At 43.6% G+C, this 19,611-nt stretch overlaps 1 protein-coding gene across 2 annotated transcripts in view; it reads right to left on the minus strand.

Moving 5' to 3' along the window:
- LOC112254638 (sodium-coupled neutral amino acid transporter 3) overlaps nt 1-19,611 on the minus strand; it is a 66,064-nt gene that overhangs the window by 28,537 nt on the left and 17,916 nt on the right. The window contains exons 2-5 of one of the 2 annotated variants that reach the window (XM_024427363.2): nt 6,637-6,990; nt 5,841-5,873; nt 5,535-5,619; nt 5,267-5,382 (exon numbers count right to left, since the gene is read on the minus strand). In XM_024427363.2, coding sequence (XP_024283131.1) covers nt 5,267-5,382; nt 5,535-5,619; nt 5,841-5,873; nt 6,637-6,800 — 398 coding nt within the window. In that variant the 5' untranslated portion in view covers nt 6,801-6,990. The remainder of the gene's footprint in view (nt 1-5,266; nt 5,383-5,534; nt 5,620-5,840; nt 5,874-6,636; nt 6,991-19,611) is intronic. The other variant, XM_024427364.2, reaches the window with a different exon arrangement.

The raw sequence follows: 19,611 nt of genomic DNA on the forward strand, positions 1-19,611 counted from the left end.
CCCGCCAGGGCCGGTGCCAGGGCCCGGCTGAGACCTCTATGTGTGCCAACTTAAGTCTCCACTATGATCTGAAATGGGGCAAAAAAGCTACATGGGTTTAATGGGTTTCAGATAAGGGCCAGTGCACAGCTACCTCCCCAATACAGCCTCTGAAAACCCTCTTTGTTCAGCTAAAGCCCACATGACACAACAGTCAGGCCCAGAGCCCTCTGCCGGCCTCAGCTCCAGCCCCTTTCCTTCCAGGAAACACAGAAATCTCCTTACAGCAATCCCACTGCTGGGCACCAGCAGCGGCTATAGGCTACTGGTCCCATGAACCCCCTGGCCCTACACTCATACATAGGCATGAACGGTGTCAGATGTGAGTTAGTCTCGCCTGTTCAGGGGCAGAACGACAGGTCGACATATTGACTGACAGCCCTTGTCAGCTCGGGGGATTGAACTTGCAACCTTCTGGTTGCTACCCTGCCGCCCCAGGGCCATACCAATAGTGGGTGATTGGAATGCTTGTCAGTGCTATAATGCTCCATTGGACAGAGTAGGTGTTACAGTAGGTGAGGTCAAAGGAAAGGGTAGGATAGGATAAAGTACTGGAAGGATTGGATGCTAGTCTGGGTACCAGTCTGTTTAGCTCATTCCACTCCTTGCCACTCCTGTCATGATAAGCTGATCTTTGGCATATCACATGGAATACAAGGAGTGGGATGTTAGCTAAACCAACTGGTACACGGGCTAATGGGATGCCACAGTGTTAATGTGATGTTAGTTTGGTGTGTTGTTGAGTTTCCCTTTATTTTTCTGTGTTCAGAGAAGCGTGTGCTGCTGCTATGTAGGTCTGTTGTCCCCCTTGGGAATGAGCAGCTAAGATTCAGACTGACAACGTACGCTGGCAGAAAGAATTGAGAGGAGAGGGAGGTGCACCCTGGAGGCTGGAGCACAGCACACAGTGGTCCACTGAAAAGTTGCTTGACTGGCTGTCCCCCTCCCGAGTCCCTCTACATCAGGATCGGGAAACATTAATGAGGGTGGAGGCCACAAAAAATATGAAGTCATCATGAGGGGCAGCAATTGCTCGCAGGTCTGCGACCATGATTACAAATGTAGATAGCTGGCTGCTAGATTAACTTTCGAAAAGGAAAAAAAATGCTGACAAGGGCTAATTGAGTGATTATCAGTGACTGATATAACAAGAGAAAAACTGCTGATGCAAAACCATATTTAGAAATTGCACCTTGTGTATTCTACTACTCTAGCTTGCAACAGTAAGTTAAGACCCTAACTGAGTTTCCTGTGCAACATAAAACTAAACACGCTTCACACACTGTTTATGTGAAATGTACAGATGTAGGATCTTCAAATTGATCCGAGGGCCTTCAAAAGAAGGGCCGCCAGCCTCCCATCCCTGCTCTACAGTACGTTTCTCTCCCTCTCGCTACATCTGTGATACCAGTCAATATGGCTGCTTGAGAGCATAATGATTTGAGGCACGTGGATCTAAGTCATTTATAGTAGATACATACATTCATACTGTAAATGCACACTGGTAATTGCTACACTGTGCGTCACTGTGGTTCTATTACAGGTGTAGGATCGACATTTGATCACTCTTTTGTTTCAAACTTGTAGTGTATTTGAGTTTTAAAAAGGTTCTAAAGTTTGTAATTTCCACTTTGACATGTCAGACTTGATTTTCCCTAACAAAAAAATGTATCAACCCTAAAGAAAACTCCATGAATTATAATCCACGTAATAATTCAGATTTCCTGTTGCAGCAAGACTATTTTCCCACTATAGCAAACTGGCTCAAATGAAGATCCTACATCTGTACATTTCACATGAACAGTGAAGCATGTTTAATTTTAGGTTGCACAGGAGCAGTTAAGGTTGTATATACTGTAAGTCAGGTGACACAGACAGACAAACAGACAGTGTAGTAACCAGGGTTCAGCTGGTCCAAATGAGTCCAGACCAGACAGAAGACAGGTTGAGAAACCACAGTTACACCAACCAGCTCAAAATAAATAGCTGTTTTCAGTGTGGAAAAAACTCCTCTAGACATGTCTCTAGCCAGAAAGCTTGGATACAGTCTTTTGGATAATATTTATGTCGGTCATGGTTGTCTTAAATAGTATCAACGCTTCATTTTAGTCACAGTTGGTAAGAAATGTGGGCATGCTGCCAATAAGACAAACACATACTACCTCTAGTTAGGAAATAAAAGATTGTGTGTCACCCTACCTACAATTCCACTGACTCTAAAACCTGTGCTACTGCTAGTATACAGTCAATGGATTTGGCATTACTACACACATCCAAAACATTACTTTACCTCTAGCAGTGCTGGAAAAAGAACCCAATTGTCATACTTGAGTAAAAGTAAAGATCCACCACATTTTTGTAATTTAGCAGAGAGTCTTATCCAGAGCAACTTAAAGTAGGGAGTGCATACATTTTCACTCTGGTCCCCCATTGGAATCAAACCCACAACCCTGGCATTGCAAGTGCTATGCTCTACCAACTGAGCCACATAGTATTCTACATGACCAAAGGTATGTGGACACCTGCTCGTCGAACATCTCATTCCAAAATCATGGGCATTCATATGTAGTTGGTCCCCCTTTTGCTGCTATAACAGCCTCCACTCTTAAGGGAAGGATTTCCACTAGATGTTGGAACATTGCTGAGGAGACTTGCTTCCATTCAGCCACTAGAGCTTTAGTGAGGTCATACACTGATGTTGGGTGATTAGGCCTGGCTCGCAGTCGGCGTTCCAATTCAACCCAAAGGTGTTCGATAGGGTTGAGGTCAGGGCTCTGTGCAGGGCAAGTTCTTCCACACCGATCTCAGGAAAAAAATTCTGTATGGACCTTGCTTTGTGCACTCCACCCCATTGTCATGCTGAAACAAGAAAGGGCCTTCCCCAAACTATTGCCACAAAGTTGGAAGCATCTATAATGTCATTGTATGCTGTAGTGTTAAACATTTCCCTCGTTGGAATGAAGGGTCCTAGCACAAAACATGAAAAACAGCTCCAGACCATTATTCCTCCTACGCCAAACTTTAGAGTTGGCACTATGCAGGTAGCATTCTCCTGGTTAGTCTGTCGGACTGCCAGAGGGTGAAGCGTGATTCATCAATCCAGAGAACGTGTTTCCACTGCTCCAGCATCCAATGGCGGGGAGCCTTACACCACTCCAACTAATGCTTGGCATTACGCATGGTGATCTTAGGCTTGTGTGCAGCTGCTCGGCCATGGAAACCCATTTCATGAAGCGCCCCATAAACAGTTCCTGTGATGACGTTGCTTCCAGAGGCAGTTTGGAACTCGGTAGTGAGTGTTGCAACCAAGGCCAGATGATTTTTACGGGCTACATGCTTCAGCACTCCGCGGTCCCGATCAGTGAGCTTGTGTGGCCTATCACTTCACGGCTGAACCATTGTTGCCCCTAGATATATCCATTTCACAATAACAGCACTTACAGTTGACTGAGGCAGCTCTAGCAGGGCAGAAATTTGATGAACTGACTTGTTGGAACGGTGGCATCCTATGACTGTGCCACGTTGAAAGTCGCTGAGCTCTTAAGTAAGGCCATTCAACTGCCAATGTTTGTCTATGGAGATTGCATGGCTGTGTGCTCGATTTTATACACCTGTCAGCAACGGGTGTGGCTGAAATAGCCAAATCCACTCATTTGAAGGGCTATCCACATACATTGTATATTTAATGTACCTTCATAGAAAATGACTCAAGTATGTGAATACTGAATGTGTATGAGTGAAAGTCACCCAGTACAATACTTGAGTAAAAGTCTAAACTTATTATACTTAAATATCAAAAGTAAATGTAATGCAAAAATATACAGTACTTAAGGTTTAAAAGTAAAAGTATAAATAATTTCTAAATGCTTATATTAAGCCAACCAGATGGCACAATTTGTATTTTATTTTCTATTAATGGATAGCCAGGGGGACACAAAGCTTTTGTGTTTAGTGAGTCCGCCATATCAGAGGCAATAAAGATGACCAGGGATGTTCTCTTGATATGTGTGTTAAGTGGACCATTTTCCTGTCCTGCTAAGCATTTAAAGCGTAACGAGTACTTTTGGTTGTCAGGTAAAATGTATGGAGTAAAAAGTACATTATTTTCTTTAAGAGTGTAGTGAACGAAAAGTAAAGTACAGATACCCCAAAAAACAACTTAAGTATTTTTACTTAAGTACTTTACACCACTGACCTCTAGGTAGAAAGCTATTGTATTGTAATCCTATCTAAGGTCACTTGGTAAACAAATCCCTGGGGCTCGGAGAGTTTTCTAATAAATGCAGCATGATAAAGTCTTACAGCACAAAGCACACACAGTGTTTCATGGAACAAGGCTTACAAATCCAGATCCCATGGCCTCTGCCAGCTTGTACCCTAGCTGCTGGGGTTAGGAGGTGTGATGGTAATAGGAGGATGACAAGAGTGGGTGCTAAACCCACAAACACATTACATAACCCCTTCATGACTAATCTGACAGCTGTTAAACTAAGCTCTCTGTGACTCGTCCTGACAGCAGATGCCACCACAGCCCAGATTATTCTCCCTAGCTGGCATGGCAGACCCCTGAGAACACACTCATGCACATTCAGTATTCACACATTCAATCACAGCACAAGATAGGACATGCAGATGCAAGCACATTGAGGTTATTTCCAGCATCCATCATTGTAATTGCATTGGTTTAACACAGCAGCACAACGCTGCTATTAGCATATTAATGAGACTTCTCCACGCGGCCCCATTACATTTCATTATTCCACACAACGCTCGAAATCCCTATTAATCTCAATGCAGATGTGTATCATGTAACACAAGGTTTTACGCACCACCAGCGTGTCACTGCTGTAGTTAAGATAGCTATCACAGTAATGATTAATGATGCCGTATTTGCCTTTTATCTAGTGACTAGTTACATACCGAGTTTTCCACCTGGTTAATTGCCTTTAAATAATTACAGGGCTATTTCTGTCCAGGGAGGAGCTCCATTCAGAGGGACTAAATGGAATGCAATTAAATCAGAGGAACATTTGTGGCTAATGTGCACATGTCTGACTGGGTTTAAATCCATGTACATACATTTACAGTACCAATTGATCTTATCATTCATCATATAGAACTGTTGGTCATCTATGTTCATCACAATCATGAATTCATTCATACATCCATTCATTAATCCATCCATCCATTAATTAATTCATTCATCCATCCATCCATGTTGACTCACAGGAATAGAACGACCCCTGTGTTGGCCATGGCATACGACAATCCCAGAATTCCACTTCCCATGATGGCGTTGCCCAAGTTGAACACTGACATTCCAAAAGAGGTTTTCCCCTCAAACTAATTCCATGGAGAAACACATAGAGGTGAACACGCTTGTTAGCACAATGCTTACAACAATCAAAGTTGCTTTACAGAAGAAGAGAATGAACACGTTACAGATTCATCTGAACCATCCACTGGGGTGAAAGCAGCCTATAGGTTCCACTTACATCTGTGAAGCGTGTGGTCTTTTTGTCCTCCATGTTAGACAGGAACTCCTGACTCTCTGCGAGGTTGGCCTCTGGATGCTCACTTCTGTGGGGATTCATGGGAATAAAGCACAGTCATAAGAACATGAAGCAAGAACAATGTTATAAAACCCAAGGACGCTCTCTCTGAGAGAATACTGGAATCACATAGGATAACATTCAACTGCTATAGGAGTCTGGGGCTGGTCTGTCCTTATCACAACTCATTATTGTAATGGTGAGAAACAGTACACTGAAACATATCCCTTCCTTGTCAATGTCACATACCTGACATTTTGGGCACTATTGGGAACAATTTCCCTACAAAGTACCGTAGAGAAAGACGTTCCATCATCCAATGAAAGCACAAAGAGAAAAAACAACAAACACACCCTCAGAAAATGACACAGTCTGGGTAAACGCATGTATTCAACTACTTAAGGGCGCATGGGGAGACACTGTACATGTTAAACAGTTGCCGTAATTTCCTGTGACTAAGGGCCAGGTCTGTTCCGTGCTGATAGAGGTGACCTCATGATTAGTAGGGCAAAGGAACGCAGGCTCTGACGCTAGGTAGTACTAGGTACGCATGACCCACATTTCCACACACATATCCAAGGTAGTTAACAAAGAGTAGTGTTGTTGTTGTTGTGGGGTGTGTGAAGGGAGACGTGACACTCTCAGAGAGTAGTAGGTCACAGCCGTAGCCCGCCCACAGGACTAGGCAGCCAGTAGCAGAGCTCACCTTACCTCTCTGACACGATAAGGCTCAGTGAGGGAATACATCACATTCAACACTAATAGTTTCATTCTCGACCAACGTAATATATTGCCTAATACCTAGTACCTGAGTGTATACTTTTTTTTAGCTGAAAAGGTTCCTCTTGTCTGCTATTGTGTATCTAATCTTGTCCACCAGCCGTCTCTCTCTCTGTCAAACATGAAATGCGAAAGCAATTATTGAGCCTGGGGATGAGGTTATCTTCTATCTGAAAGAGTGTTTACTGTACTTTTAGAGATGAAAAGCCTGTGTATTCTTTAGTATGTTTGCAGTCTGCTATCTTGTACCTGAGTGTATACTTACTGCTCTGTGGTGTCTCCTGGTGGTGTTTTGGCTGCTGCTGTGGTTTCCTCCCCAGTCTCATGGCCTTTCCCATTGGGAATAGAGTTCATCTCTGCTGGTGCTGGATTTGATACTGGCACTGCAGGAGCAGGTTCCACGCTTTCAGCTGCTTTATCTTCACTCATCTTTGCTCCAATGTATGTGTGTGTGTGTGTGTGGGTGTGTGTGGGTGTGTAAGTGTTTGTGTGTGTAAGTGTTTGTGTGTCTGTGTAAGTGTGTGTGCTGGTGCATGTGTGTGTAAGTGTTTGTGTGTGTAAGTGTTTGTGTGTGCTGTGGCTGACGTCCTCTTTTCTTTTCCTCTTTTCCTTCAGGAGTCTGTGACAGAATAGACACATGGCAGTTAGACTACAACTGATGAGTAAATCATGTTCATAATACTGGAATATTACAAACAGTTCATTAAATGCAGATAAGCTTGCTTATCTTGCACAGCCATCTATCTGGGGATACAAATTGTACAACTTGAGTACAAATCTATTACAATAATACATTCAGCGATGCTTAACGACTAATACTGCATACAATCAGGCAGGTGGACGTTTATTGGGATGAGTCTTGTCCTAGAGGCAGAACTGAGAGATTTCCGATAGATATGCCAGCAGCAAAGTCAATATTGGCCACATTGTAAAAATTCATGAAAACTAAAATATGCTTTTTGGTCTTAATTTAAGGTTTGGGTTAGGCATTTGGGTTAGCAGTGTGGTTAGGGTTAAGGTTTAGAGCTATGTTTAAAATCTGATTTTATGACTGCGGTTGTGCCTGCTAGTGACCACTCTGCAGAGCTCCCTTAACAATGACTTGGCCTAAGAGGCAGATAAATGAGGCCTGTTCTTGGCAGATAAAATGAGACTGTCTGTGTCTTCCTGGTAGGCCCCAGGTGAACGTGCAGACCAGCTGGCTGGATGCTTTACGGACCAATTCAATCTCTCCATATCCCAGTCTGTTGTCCCCACTTGCTTCAAGATGTCCATCATTGTTCCTGTACCTAAGAAAGCGAAGTTAACTGAACTAAATGACTATCGCCCCGTAGAACTCACTTCTGTCATCCTGAAGTGCTTTGAGAGGCTAGTTAAGAACCATATCACCTCCACCCTAGACCAGGGATGGGCGACTGGTGATCCGGCCTGCGTCCCTTATGTAGGCTTGCGGATACATTTCCAAAGACAGAACAAAACTCAATCTGGGTCTCAACTTACTCTTAAGAGTTAGAATAGTAGAATACACAAGGTGCAATTTCGACATTTGGTTGTGCATCAGCAGTTTCTCTCTTGTTATGTCAGTCACTGTTATGTCAGTCACTGTTGTCAGTCACTGTTATGTCAGTCACTGTTATGTCAGTCACTGAACATGTCAGCAAACATGTTTTAGATTGGTATGTTAGATGGTATTTTAGACTAGCAACCAGCTATCTAATAATATCGTAATCATGGTTGAATTACTGACCATGGGTCCCCCATTGATTTTGTTCGTCAGTCTCACTCAGATATCACGTTAAAAACGGCAAACATTTCTCTCCATCCTATGGCAAAATGTGTAGAATTGCAGGAAATTTGCTGTAAAACTGCAACATTTTCTCTACAGCCCATGGCAAAATGTGTAAAATTGCAGGAAATTAATTCTAAAGCATAACATGTTTTGCTCACAGATGGGGGAAACAAAATTTCACTTAGGGCTCCCAAAAGGCTCTGTTTGGGTGTGGATGTGGGTATGCCCCCCATAATGAGTTCCGATTTTTTGGTGTTTCCCACCCCCATCAAAGTTGCCCATCCCTGCCCTAGACCAACTACAATTCGTGTACCGCCCCCAAAAGATCCACGGATGATGCAATCACCATCGCACTGAACACTGTTTTGTATTGCTAGGTATTACTGCACTGTAGGAGCTAGAAACACAAGCATTTCGCTGCACGTGCAATAACAGCTGTAAATGTGTCTAAACGGCCAATATAATTGTATTTTATTTAGTTATAAAGCACTTTCTAAGAACTGGAGGAGTTGACAACGCAAACACTTTCTATTGTCAGCTTGTCAAGCGTAAGATAAAAGCACCAGCCGTCATCATTGAGGTCAGAAAACTAAGTTGATAAACAACATTTGTTTCTGGGGAGAATCTCCGGCATTATTTAGTTGTCAGCTGACAGGTATTTCCCTCTATACTGCTTATGAGAGGAAAGGCCCCAGTTAGCTGTGACACTCTAGGCTTTGTGAGGGATGGTTCAGGCCCCTTTGTGAGGGGCCCCTGTATCCTAGGTCCCCTACTGTGGTGTATAAGAAGAGCTGCTGGTGTACAGGCCCTGAAAGGCCCCTGAAAAGCTCCTGTGACATGTCTCCCTGTTCCTGTCAACCTCGGCTCCCTGGCTGTCCCTGAAAGCCCCCACAACTAATTTCCCCATTAGCTATGCAGCGTAAACAGGGGTAAAGGGCAGATGGAGTAGGGGGACAAGGTGGCACACACACAGTGCAAATCACAGAAGGAGGAGATGAAAGGTAGGAGAACCAGTTACGACCAGCTTAGAACCAGTTCCGGACCTAATTTCTTTTGTTGTAGCTTGCCATTTCTTTCTTTAATCCGGAAGGTCTTAGCATAGCGGCAGTGCTCGCTCTCTCTCAGTGCTCCAGCCCTCTTCACTGACCCTGGTCCCCTCAGATGACTCTTGCTCCCGCCACCCCCACTTCGGCCCTGCCCGCTTTTCAAAAGTACCTTTTTGTAAAATTATTTTAGCACATCAAACACAGAGGGAGATGTATAAACCCAGGGTCTCCATCGAGCAGCAGCCCCTCATGGCCTGTGTTACTGTGTCACCGGCCTCCACCAACCACATTGGGCTTCTCTGTCTCTCTGGCTAATGCGGGGCAACGTGGTCAGCTAGCAAAACATGGCACACAATGGCGCATGTTGTGTGGTTTCCTGGGAATGGGCTGGAGAACAGTGGCGCTATTGTGCCAGGCATCATTATACCACCGGCGCCCCCTTGGCTGCAGCTCCCTGGGCCACTCGATGGGCTGAAAAGGTAATTCATTGCGCCCTAATTGAAAAGACGGCACCTTGAATTCGACAGCTGCCAGGGTCCCATGCTCACGCACATGTGTGGCAGGGGTCGGGAAGGAGACAGGCAGGGGGTGGTGCCACACACACTAGGACCCCATCACCAGTGAGGAGTCTCTCTGTCACTCAAACAGCCCACCATTCATAGACAGACTGGGCACACAGAGGAGGACCTGCAGCTAAACTGACGTGTGATTGGCTGGCTGGAACACAGTGGGATCTCTGGGATGACGTCACAGGGTGGAGCTTCTCCACGACTTAGCTGATTGGGCAGAATCACATCTCAGAGAAACATTGTATGAATGAACTTCCTTCAGCTAACTGGTGTGAAAACACAAACACAGTGTGTTTTCATTCAGCAAGAATGCCTGGAAGATAGCTACCCACAGACACAGGGAATATGGCACGAATACAGTTTGTTTGAAGACTTAGTTGATTGTTCCTCTAAGTCCCTGAGAGAGTGAACCACTGAAGATGAAAGAGAATGGCAATGAAGAAGAGGATGCTTACAATGGGGAATGTAGGACAGTCACCATGTTATGTAAGCAGCAAGGATACACACAGATCTCCATGTGAAGGACTAGGAGACTTCCCACCAGCGTGTTACATACACACAGATACACTATTAAATATAGTATGAAACATGAGAGAAAAGGTTGTGTATTGATGAGAAGAGGTCTATCCAGGTCCAATCAAGTAGTGATGAGATCATTCACATCCTGAATAGCATATGGTATAATGACATCCTCACATCCCCTCCATGCACAATTAAAAAAGCCTGCCTGCCCAGCCATTATCACTTAAATATCAACACCTCACTTTCCCAGATTAGCCTCCTAAAAGTGTGTGTGAGCAGTTTGACAGGAATTGGATTGTTGGGAGAACGTCATGCAGGCTTACTCACCACCTTTAGGGAAGTGTACATGTGGCGTCAGGTAATTACACCGAGAGCGTTTAATTAAATTCTGCATGCTGTTATTTTAAAGGTCTTTCCATCTATAAATAACTATTAATAGATAGGTTTATTTGCTCTGGCTCTGCATGCAGCATTATTATACACATGGAAAAGCTGACACAGAGAGAGAGAAGCAGTCATTTGGCAATCATCCCTATATTACTCCCTAAGCCAGTGGATGTTGTGGATGCAGTGGTTTTATAATCCGCCACCGCGTTCTGTTCTCTCAGGGTTTTATGTGTGTATTTGTTGGGTTGGGTCTCGGTTTTGTGTAGACGGAAGGCAGTGTCCCCAGGGGAAAGGAGCTTGTTCGGTAAGGGTGGGGGTTAGGGGTGGAGGAATGGCACTAGGGGCAGAATTATGCAAGAGCACATGTCACATTGTTACGCTTCAGTTTGGGAGAAAATCAATGTCCTCATTCCCTGTCTGATCTGTCAGACTTGCTGTTTATCCATGCCCTGCAGAGCCCCAATCCCCAAAAACCTCCTCAATTTGTCACCCTCTGACCAGCGTCTGTGCTGCTGGGCTTATGCTGCTCTGACGTAGGATGCACGGCTAAGAGACGTCATCCCAGGAGGGGGGTGTATGAGGGAAAGACATGTTTACAGCTGGCCCTGATCCACATAGCACATTTACCAACACTGATTACTTTTACTGCCATGTGTGTGTGTGTGTGTGTGTGTGTGTGTGTGTGTGTGTGTGTGTGTGTGTGTGTGTGTGTGTGTGTGTGTGTGTGTGTGTGTGTGTGTGTGTAGATGTGGAGGTGTCATGCCCATATTGTTTCTCTCTAACACTACTATACACCTACTAATTGTATGAAGTTGGCTTTAGCTAGCCCAGATAGGCTCCCAATTTCCCAACCTTGTAACTAGCTACCAAGAAGCCATTTCAGGCTATCAATGAAGTTACAGTAGCTAGCCGCAGGCAGGGAGAAAATAAAAGTGCCACTGCCACACTTTTTCTAACCCATGTGGCTACACACATTTAAATGTATTTTTTCCTTACAACCCATCAATTATAGCACTGTATTTGTGTGTGCGCGTATTTTGATTAACTGCTTAACCTTTTCACTCGTGAGTTCCAAATATCTCTAATGGTCGCACCAGTGTGAGTTTTTTTTACGCGCGTGATGTCACTGTTCCAAAATGTGATTGTTACACAACAGGACAGTGCCTCAAATCAAGACATGCTGCCTGCTAATTATCTATAAGCTATCTTTCAACTTGTAAATTTAGAATTATTTTCTAACAAGTTTAATTTTTGGACAACATTTTGAATTGAGGTGTGTTCTGCCACCCCATTAATTCACAAGAAGTGTGAGGACAATTGTTGCGGACAATTTATGTTTGACGCTTAACTGAGCCAGACAAACTTCTCTCTTCAATGAGAGCCCAAGCACATCCCCAGTGTTTCCCCAGATCAAATAAGCAGAGATTTGTGCATCTCCAGTCAGAACAGGCCTTGCAGAAACTTTTCCCCCTGGCACATTTTCCGGCTGGCGCCCGCATTGCCTTCATTGTTGTTTTCCTTACAAATAATAACTTTGGACATGGGTGCATTCCTATCAAAGTAAGTGCTTATTTTCTGGATATTGTGTGGTTGTTTCTACTGTAGTATACCATAGGTATGTATGGAGCATAATGTATTTACTGTTTTATTCACGTTTTCAAGTACTGGTGACAAATTCATTCCGATTCCTGCATTGGATTTTAACTTCTTGATGCACCCATCCCGTTAGCGGGACAATTTTCGTCAACATCCTCTGTATTGCAGAGCGCCAAATTCAAATTAAATTACTAAAAATATTTAATTTTCATGAAATCACAAGTGCAATATAGCAAAACACAGTGTAACGGTATTCGTTGTCGGAAGAAGAGGAATCATCGGACCAAAGCGCAGCGTGGTAAGTGTTCATACTTTTATTTCAACTGAACACTCAATAACAAAAATAACAAAGAGAATGAACGAAAACCGGAACAGTCCTGTCAGGTGCAGAAACACAAAACAGAAAATAACTACCCACAAAAACCCTGTGGGAAAAAGCTACCTAAGTATGGTTCCCAATCAGAGACAACGATAGACAGCTGTCCCTGATTGAGAACCATACCCGGACAAAACAAAGAAATACAAAAACATAGAAAAAGGAACATAGAATGCCCACCGAAATCACACCCTGACCAAACAAAAATAGAGACATAAAAGCTCTAAGGTCAGGGCGTGACACACAGCTTAGCTTGTTGTTAATCCACCTGGCGTGTCAGATTTCAAAAAAGCTTTTCGGAGGAAGGATACCAAGCGTTTATGTAAGGACATCTCTCTCAGCAGACAAAACATTACAAACAGCTAGCAGCAAAGTGGATTGGTCATGAAAGTCAGAAAAGCAATAAAATGAATCACTTACCTTTGATGATCTTTGGATGTTTGCACTCACGAGACTCCTAGTTATACAGTAAATGTTCCTTTTGTTCCATAAAGATTTTTTTATATCCAAAATACCTAACAAACGTTTGTCATCTGTAAATATGAACACAGTTGTTAAATTACGAGCCGTGGGGCGATGCACAATTGGACCAGAATCATCCGGGTTAGGGAGGGCTTGGCCGGTAGGGATATCCTTGTCTCATTGCGCACTAGCGACTCATGTGGCGGGCCGGGCGCAGTACACGCTAACCAAGGTTGTCAGGTGCACGGTGTTTCTTCTGACACATTGGTGCGGCTGGCTTCCGGGTTGGATGCGCGCTGTGTTAAGAAGCAGTGCGGCTTGGTTGGGTTGTGTATTGGAGGACGTATGACTTTCAACCTTCGTCTCTCCCGAGCCCGTACGGGAGTTGTAGCGATGAGACAAGATAGTAGCTACTAAAACAATTGGATACCACAAAATTGGGGAGAAAAAGGGCTAAAAAAATTTTTTAAAACAACATTTTAATTGAATCAGACATTGTACAGTCTTCTGATGACAGTGATGGGTAAGAAATGGAGATCAACATCACAGAAGAAGTTGATGGAGTTTTGAAATCAGTGGAATGCCCAGTGGAAGCGGAGTCTGAGAAGGAGAAAATTCTGACGTTTGATTGCAAATGCAGAGGGAGTAGAAAAGAGAACACAGAATGATGTTGCATAAAACACCTGTCTCTGGATTACATCGTCAAACTAAGGGCAACTATGGCCGTGAAGCATTCATCCATGTATACAGGTAAGTGCCTAGCTACATTTTCAGATATTATACGTTTCTAATTTTGTCAGAAAGTCGTTTTCATTGCAAGTTAAAGCGTACGGTTAGCTAGCTAGCTAGCTACCATTATCTGGCAAGCTACGTGTATGATTTGTGTAGTAATATTATTCACATCTCAGAAAACTGTTTGCATTGATATTTATAGCGTACTGTTAGCTAGCTGGCTAACATTGAACCTAGTTAGTTAGCTTAAGCTACTTGCAGATTCATACTACATCATTTCATGCATGGTGGCTAGCTATGACAATCAGTTGTATTGGTACTGGTTGGGATTGTGGTTAATTATTTAGCTAGCTAGCTACATGTCTAAACAAAGACTTCACTTTACCAGATGAATACATGGCCCATCAACTTAGCCAAGTGCCTCTGGGGCTGATTACGGCCATCTATTGTATTTCATGAACATCTGAAGAGGTCTAGACAACATAGACACATCCACTTAGCTAGATGTAGCTGAGGAGGGGGGTATTTTAGGCCTCTATTTCACATGACCCACCAAGTGTCTCTGGGTAAGCCTCATCTAATAATGATGAAATATTTGTATCTGAAATGTTTCTTTCAGCATTAGCAGACGCCTGACTCTCCTCCACCAGTCATACAGGGAGAAAAAGACCCTGCCCAAACAAGCATAGGTTACACCTCAAGCATGAGGACTTGCAGCGAGTTGTGAACGTCATCAACAACTATGCTGAGGATAATGCAATAGTATTACCAGGAAGCCACACAGGACACAAACATTTTGGTGGAAAGCTACTGCCATCTCATGTGGCAAAAGCAGCTGTGTGGAGTCTACAAGGAATGGATGAGAACACTTGGTGTGCAATAACAACACATATTTTGATTATTTAACATGATTGTTAAACATGATTGGCACTACTCTTATTGATCTTACATTCTTTATAAATTGTATTTTTACCTGGTGTTTTTACTACTTTCATCATTTTAGTCTTGAAATAAAAACGTTTTTACTACGATGCCTGTCTAGCACATGGAGATGGGTGGGGCTAAGGCTTAAGAGGGTGTGATGCTGAATGGGTTTGAACAAAGAAGTGTAAAAACTGAACCAAACCACTTTTCAAGGGCCATTTCTCAAGAGTTTATCAACTTTTAAAGCAGCAATACTTTCCCATTGTTCCTCAACAGTTAAGTGATAATGCCAGAGAAGCCGGTGTTTGGAGAATATATTAGCACTGGTGTTGTTAGGTCCGAGAGGAGGTGCTCCAAACACCGGCTCCAAACACCGGCTTCGAGGGCATTATCACTTTTATACAACGGGTTACCAACATATTCAAAGGATTTACTTTTTTTCATAAAAAATGTTATTTTGATGAATTTATTCATACTATTTTATCCTTCCACAAGATATAGTCCCGACACTATTCGAAGGTTGCTACCCAAGCCGGCTGATCGTTCGTTCTATCGGTTCGGTTGCCAGAGACGCAACCCTGTCATTCAGTCTTTTTATTCTATATCTATGGACGCGACCCAGTCGTTCGTTCTAAATGTTATTGTCTAGCAATGTTCTTATTCCTTGCTTACTTGCTAGCTAGCCAACTACGGCTAACTTAGTCACGTCAAAAAGTGCAGCCAGAATAACAGCAAAGTAGCTGCATTTGCATTTGTTTAAGCTGTTTTCAAGATACATTTATTTGGATGCATCCATAACAATGAGCTAATGAAGCGCGATTTTGTCTGGCATAGAAAATGTGCTCACTTGTCAGGACACTGTTGTTCAGAGGAGCTAGCCAACAACACAGCTAACACAATATGTCACGCCCTGACCTTAGAGATCCTTATCTATTCTCTATGTTTGGTTAGGTTAGGGTGTGACTCCACTCTCACCGAGCTAAAGTGGGTATCCAGCCAGGACACGTTGTGGCCTGAGCTGAAGCGCGATTTTGTCTGGCATAGAAAATGTGCTCACTTGTCAGGACACTGTTGTTCAGAGGAGCTAGCCAACAACACAGCTAACACAATATGTCACGCCCTGACCTTAGAGATCCTTATCTATTCTCTATGTTTGGTTAGGTTAGGGTGTGACTCCACTCTCACCGAGCTAAAGTGGGTATCCAGCCAGGACGCGTTGTGGCAGCCTCCAGTGATGATCCATGGCACGAAGCCTCCAGTGATGATCCATGGCACGAAGCCTCCAGTGATGATCCATGGCCCGGAGCTTCCAGTGATGATCCATGGCACAAAGCCTCCAGCGATGATCCATGGCACGAAGCCTCCAGCGATGATCCATGGCACAGAGCCTGTAGCGACGGTCCCCAGTCCGGAGCCTGCAGCGACGGTCCCCAGTCCGGAGCCTCCAGTGACGGTCCCCAGTCCAGGGCCTCCAGCGACGGTCTCTAGTCCGGAGCCTCCAGTGACGGTCCCTAGTCCGGAGCCTCCAGTGACGGTCCCCAGTCCGGAGCCTCCAGCGACGGTCCCTAGTCCGGAGCCTCCAGTGACGGTCCCCAGTCCGGAGCCTCCAGTGACGGTCCCCAGTCCGGAGCCTCCAGCGACGGTCCCTAGTCCGGAGCCTCCAGTGACGGTCCCCAGTCCGGAGCCTCCAGCGACGGTCCCCAGTCAAGAGCTTGCAGCGACAATCTACGGTCCGGAGGTCCCGGCGTGACCTTAGAGATCCTGAGTCTGGCACCGGAGCCCCCACCGAGAGTAGATGCCCACCCGGACCCTCCCATATAATTTCAGGTTTGCGGCTGGAGTCCGCACCTTTGGGGGGGGGTACTGTCACGCCCTGACCTTAGAGATCCTTATTTACATATATACTATATGTTTGGTTTGGTCAGGGTGCAAAAATCTATGTTTTCTATTTCATTTTCTTTTTTTTCGAGTGTAGTTCCCAATCAGAGGCAGCTGTCTATCGTTGTCTCTGATTGGGGATCATATATAAGTTGTGATTTTCTGTTTGGGTTTTGTGGGGTGTTATTTTCTGTTTAGTGTCTGTGCCTGACAGAACTGTTCGCTTTCGTTTTTGGATTTGTTATTTTTGTTTGACTGTTTCTTGAAAATAAATATCAAGAACACTTTCTACGCTGCGCTTTGGTCCACTCTTCCTTCCACCGACGACGAGAGCTGTTACACATTAATTTGAAACTGCAGCTGGAAAGACTGCAAACTAGCTGCACTTCGTTTCATTTGAAATTTTTTCAATTTACCTTTCTTTGTATATATCCATAAAAATTATGGCAGGTGATTCATGATTTCGACTGGCTGAAAAACGCTGCCTGCCTGTCTGTCTCGTCCCGACACGTTCATTACCATGCCACAACTAATTTGAATGTTGAAACAATGTTGCAAATGTCGGCGAGACAGACAGCAAGGTTGATAAACATTTCTGCTGTTGAAAACTAAATGTTAGTCTTAAAGAAATGTGATGTAATGTCTAGATGATTTTATAGTGGATATCAAGTTTATAAAGTGCCTGGCTGGGCTGATGAGACAACGTATTGCACAGTCAGATGGAACAGAGTAAATAGGCTTTTAACGTCCCAGATTTAGCCGGTGGTAACTTGTGGAAAAGACACCGGATGGAATGCGGTTTTAACCAATCAGCATTCAGGATTAGATCCACCCGCTGTATAATGTATAGCATTTTGAATATCTGTGTCTGTACATTTATCCAATATACAGTTGAAGTCGGAAGTTTACATAGACTTAGGTTTTTCAACCACTCCACAAATTTCTTGTTAACAAACTATAGTTTTGGCAAGCTTCTGTTAGGCTAATTGACATCATTTGAGTCAATCGGAGGCGCACCTGTGGATGTTTTTCAAGGCCTTCCTCAGTGCCTCTTTGCTTGACATCATGGGAAAATCAAAATAAATCAGCCAATACCTTAGAAAAAGAATTGTAGACTTCCAAGTCTGGTTCATCCTTGGGAGCAATTTCCAAATGCCTGAAGGTACCACACGTTCATCTGTACAAACAATAGTACGCAAGTATAAACACCAGGGGACCACGCAGCCGTCACACCGCTCAGGAAGGAGACGCATTCTTTCTCCTAGAGATGAACGTACTATGGTGCGAAAAGTGCAAATCAATCCCAGAACAATCCCAGAACAACAGTAAAGGACCTTGTGAAGATGCTGGAGGAAACAGGTACAAAAGTATCTCTATCCACAGTAAAACAAGTCCTATATCGACATAACCTGAAAGGCTGCTCAGTAAGGAAGAAGCCACTGCTCCAAAACTGCCATAAAAAAGCCAGACTACGGTTTGCAACTGCACATGGGGACAAAGATCGTACTTTTTGGAGAAATGTCCTCTGGTCTGATGAAACTGTTTGGCCATAATGACCATCGTTATGTTTGGAGGAAAGAAGGGGAGGCTTGCAAGCCGAAGAACACCATCCCAACCGTGAAGCACAGGGGTGGCAGCATCATGTTGTGGGGGTGCTTTGCTGCAGGAGGGACTGGCGCACAAAATAGATGGCGTCATGAGGAAGGACAATTATGTGGATATATTGAAGCAACATCTCAAGACATCAGTCAGGAAGTTAAAGTTTGGTCTCAAATGGGTCTTCCAAATGGACAATGACCACAAGCATACATCAAAAGTTGTGGCAAAATGGCTTAAGGACAACAAAGTCAAGGTATTGGAAAGTCCTGAACTCAATCCTAAAGGAAATTTGTGGGCTAAACTGAAAAAGTGTGTGCGAGCAAGGAGGCCTACAAACCTGACTCAGTTTCACTAGCTCTGCCAGGAGGAATCGGACAAAATTCATCCAACTTATTGTGGAAAGCTTGTGGAAGGCTACCCAAAACATTTGACCCAAGTTAACCTCTCTAGGGTATGCTAGCGTCCCACCTCTACAACAGCCAGTGAAACTGCAGGATGCCAAATTCAAAACAACAGAAATCCCATAATTAAAATTCCTCAAACATACAAGTATTTTACACCATTTTAAAGATACACTTGTTGTAAATCCAGCCACAGTGTCCGATTTCAAAAAGGCTTTACGACGAAAGCACACCAAACGATTATGTTAGGTCAGAGCCAAGTCACAGAAAAACACAGCCATTTTTCCAGCCAAATAGAGGAGTCACAAAAAGCAGAAATAGAGATAAAATTAATGCCTAACCTTTGATGATCTTCATCAGATGACACTCATAGAACTTCATGTTACACAATACAGGTATGTTTTGTTCAGTAAAGTTCATATTTATATCCAAAAATCTGAGTTTACATTGGCGCGTTATGTTCAGTAGTTCCAAAACATCCGGTGATTTTGCAGAGAGCCACATCAATTTACAGAAATACTCATAATAAACATTGCTAAAAGATACAACTGTTATGCATGGCATTTTAGATCCACTTTTCCTTAATGCAACCGCTGTGTCAGATTTTTAAAAAACTTTACGGAAAAAGCAAACCATGCAATAATCTGAGTACAGCGCTCAGACAACAAATCAAGCCAAACAGATATCCGCCATGTTGGAGTCAACAGAAGTCAGAAATAGCATTATAAATATTCACTTACCTTTGATGACCTTCATCAGAATGCACTCCCAGGAATCCCAGGTCCACAATAAATGTTTGTTTTGTTCGATAATGTCCATCATTTATGTCCAAATAAATATATATTTAAAATATATATATATATATATATTTGAAAATAAGACCAAAAACAGGTGGGGGTCACATATACCCATTGATTCTTGAAGAGTATACCTTGTAAATGCCTCATGAGTTTAGTTCA

This window comes from Oncorhynchus tshawytscha, linkage group LG07 (genome assembly GCF_018296145.1).
Source record: "Oncorhynchus tshawytscha isolate Ot180627B linkage group LG07, Otsh_v2.0, whole genome shotgun sequence".
Taxonomy (NCBI): domain Eukaryota; kingdom Metazoa; phylum Chordata; class Actinopteri; order Salmoniformes; family Salmonidae; genus Oncorhynchus; species Oncorhynchus tshawytscha.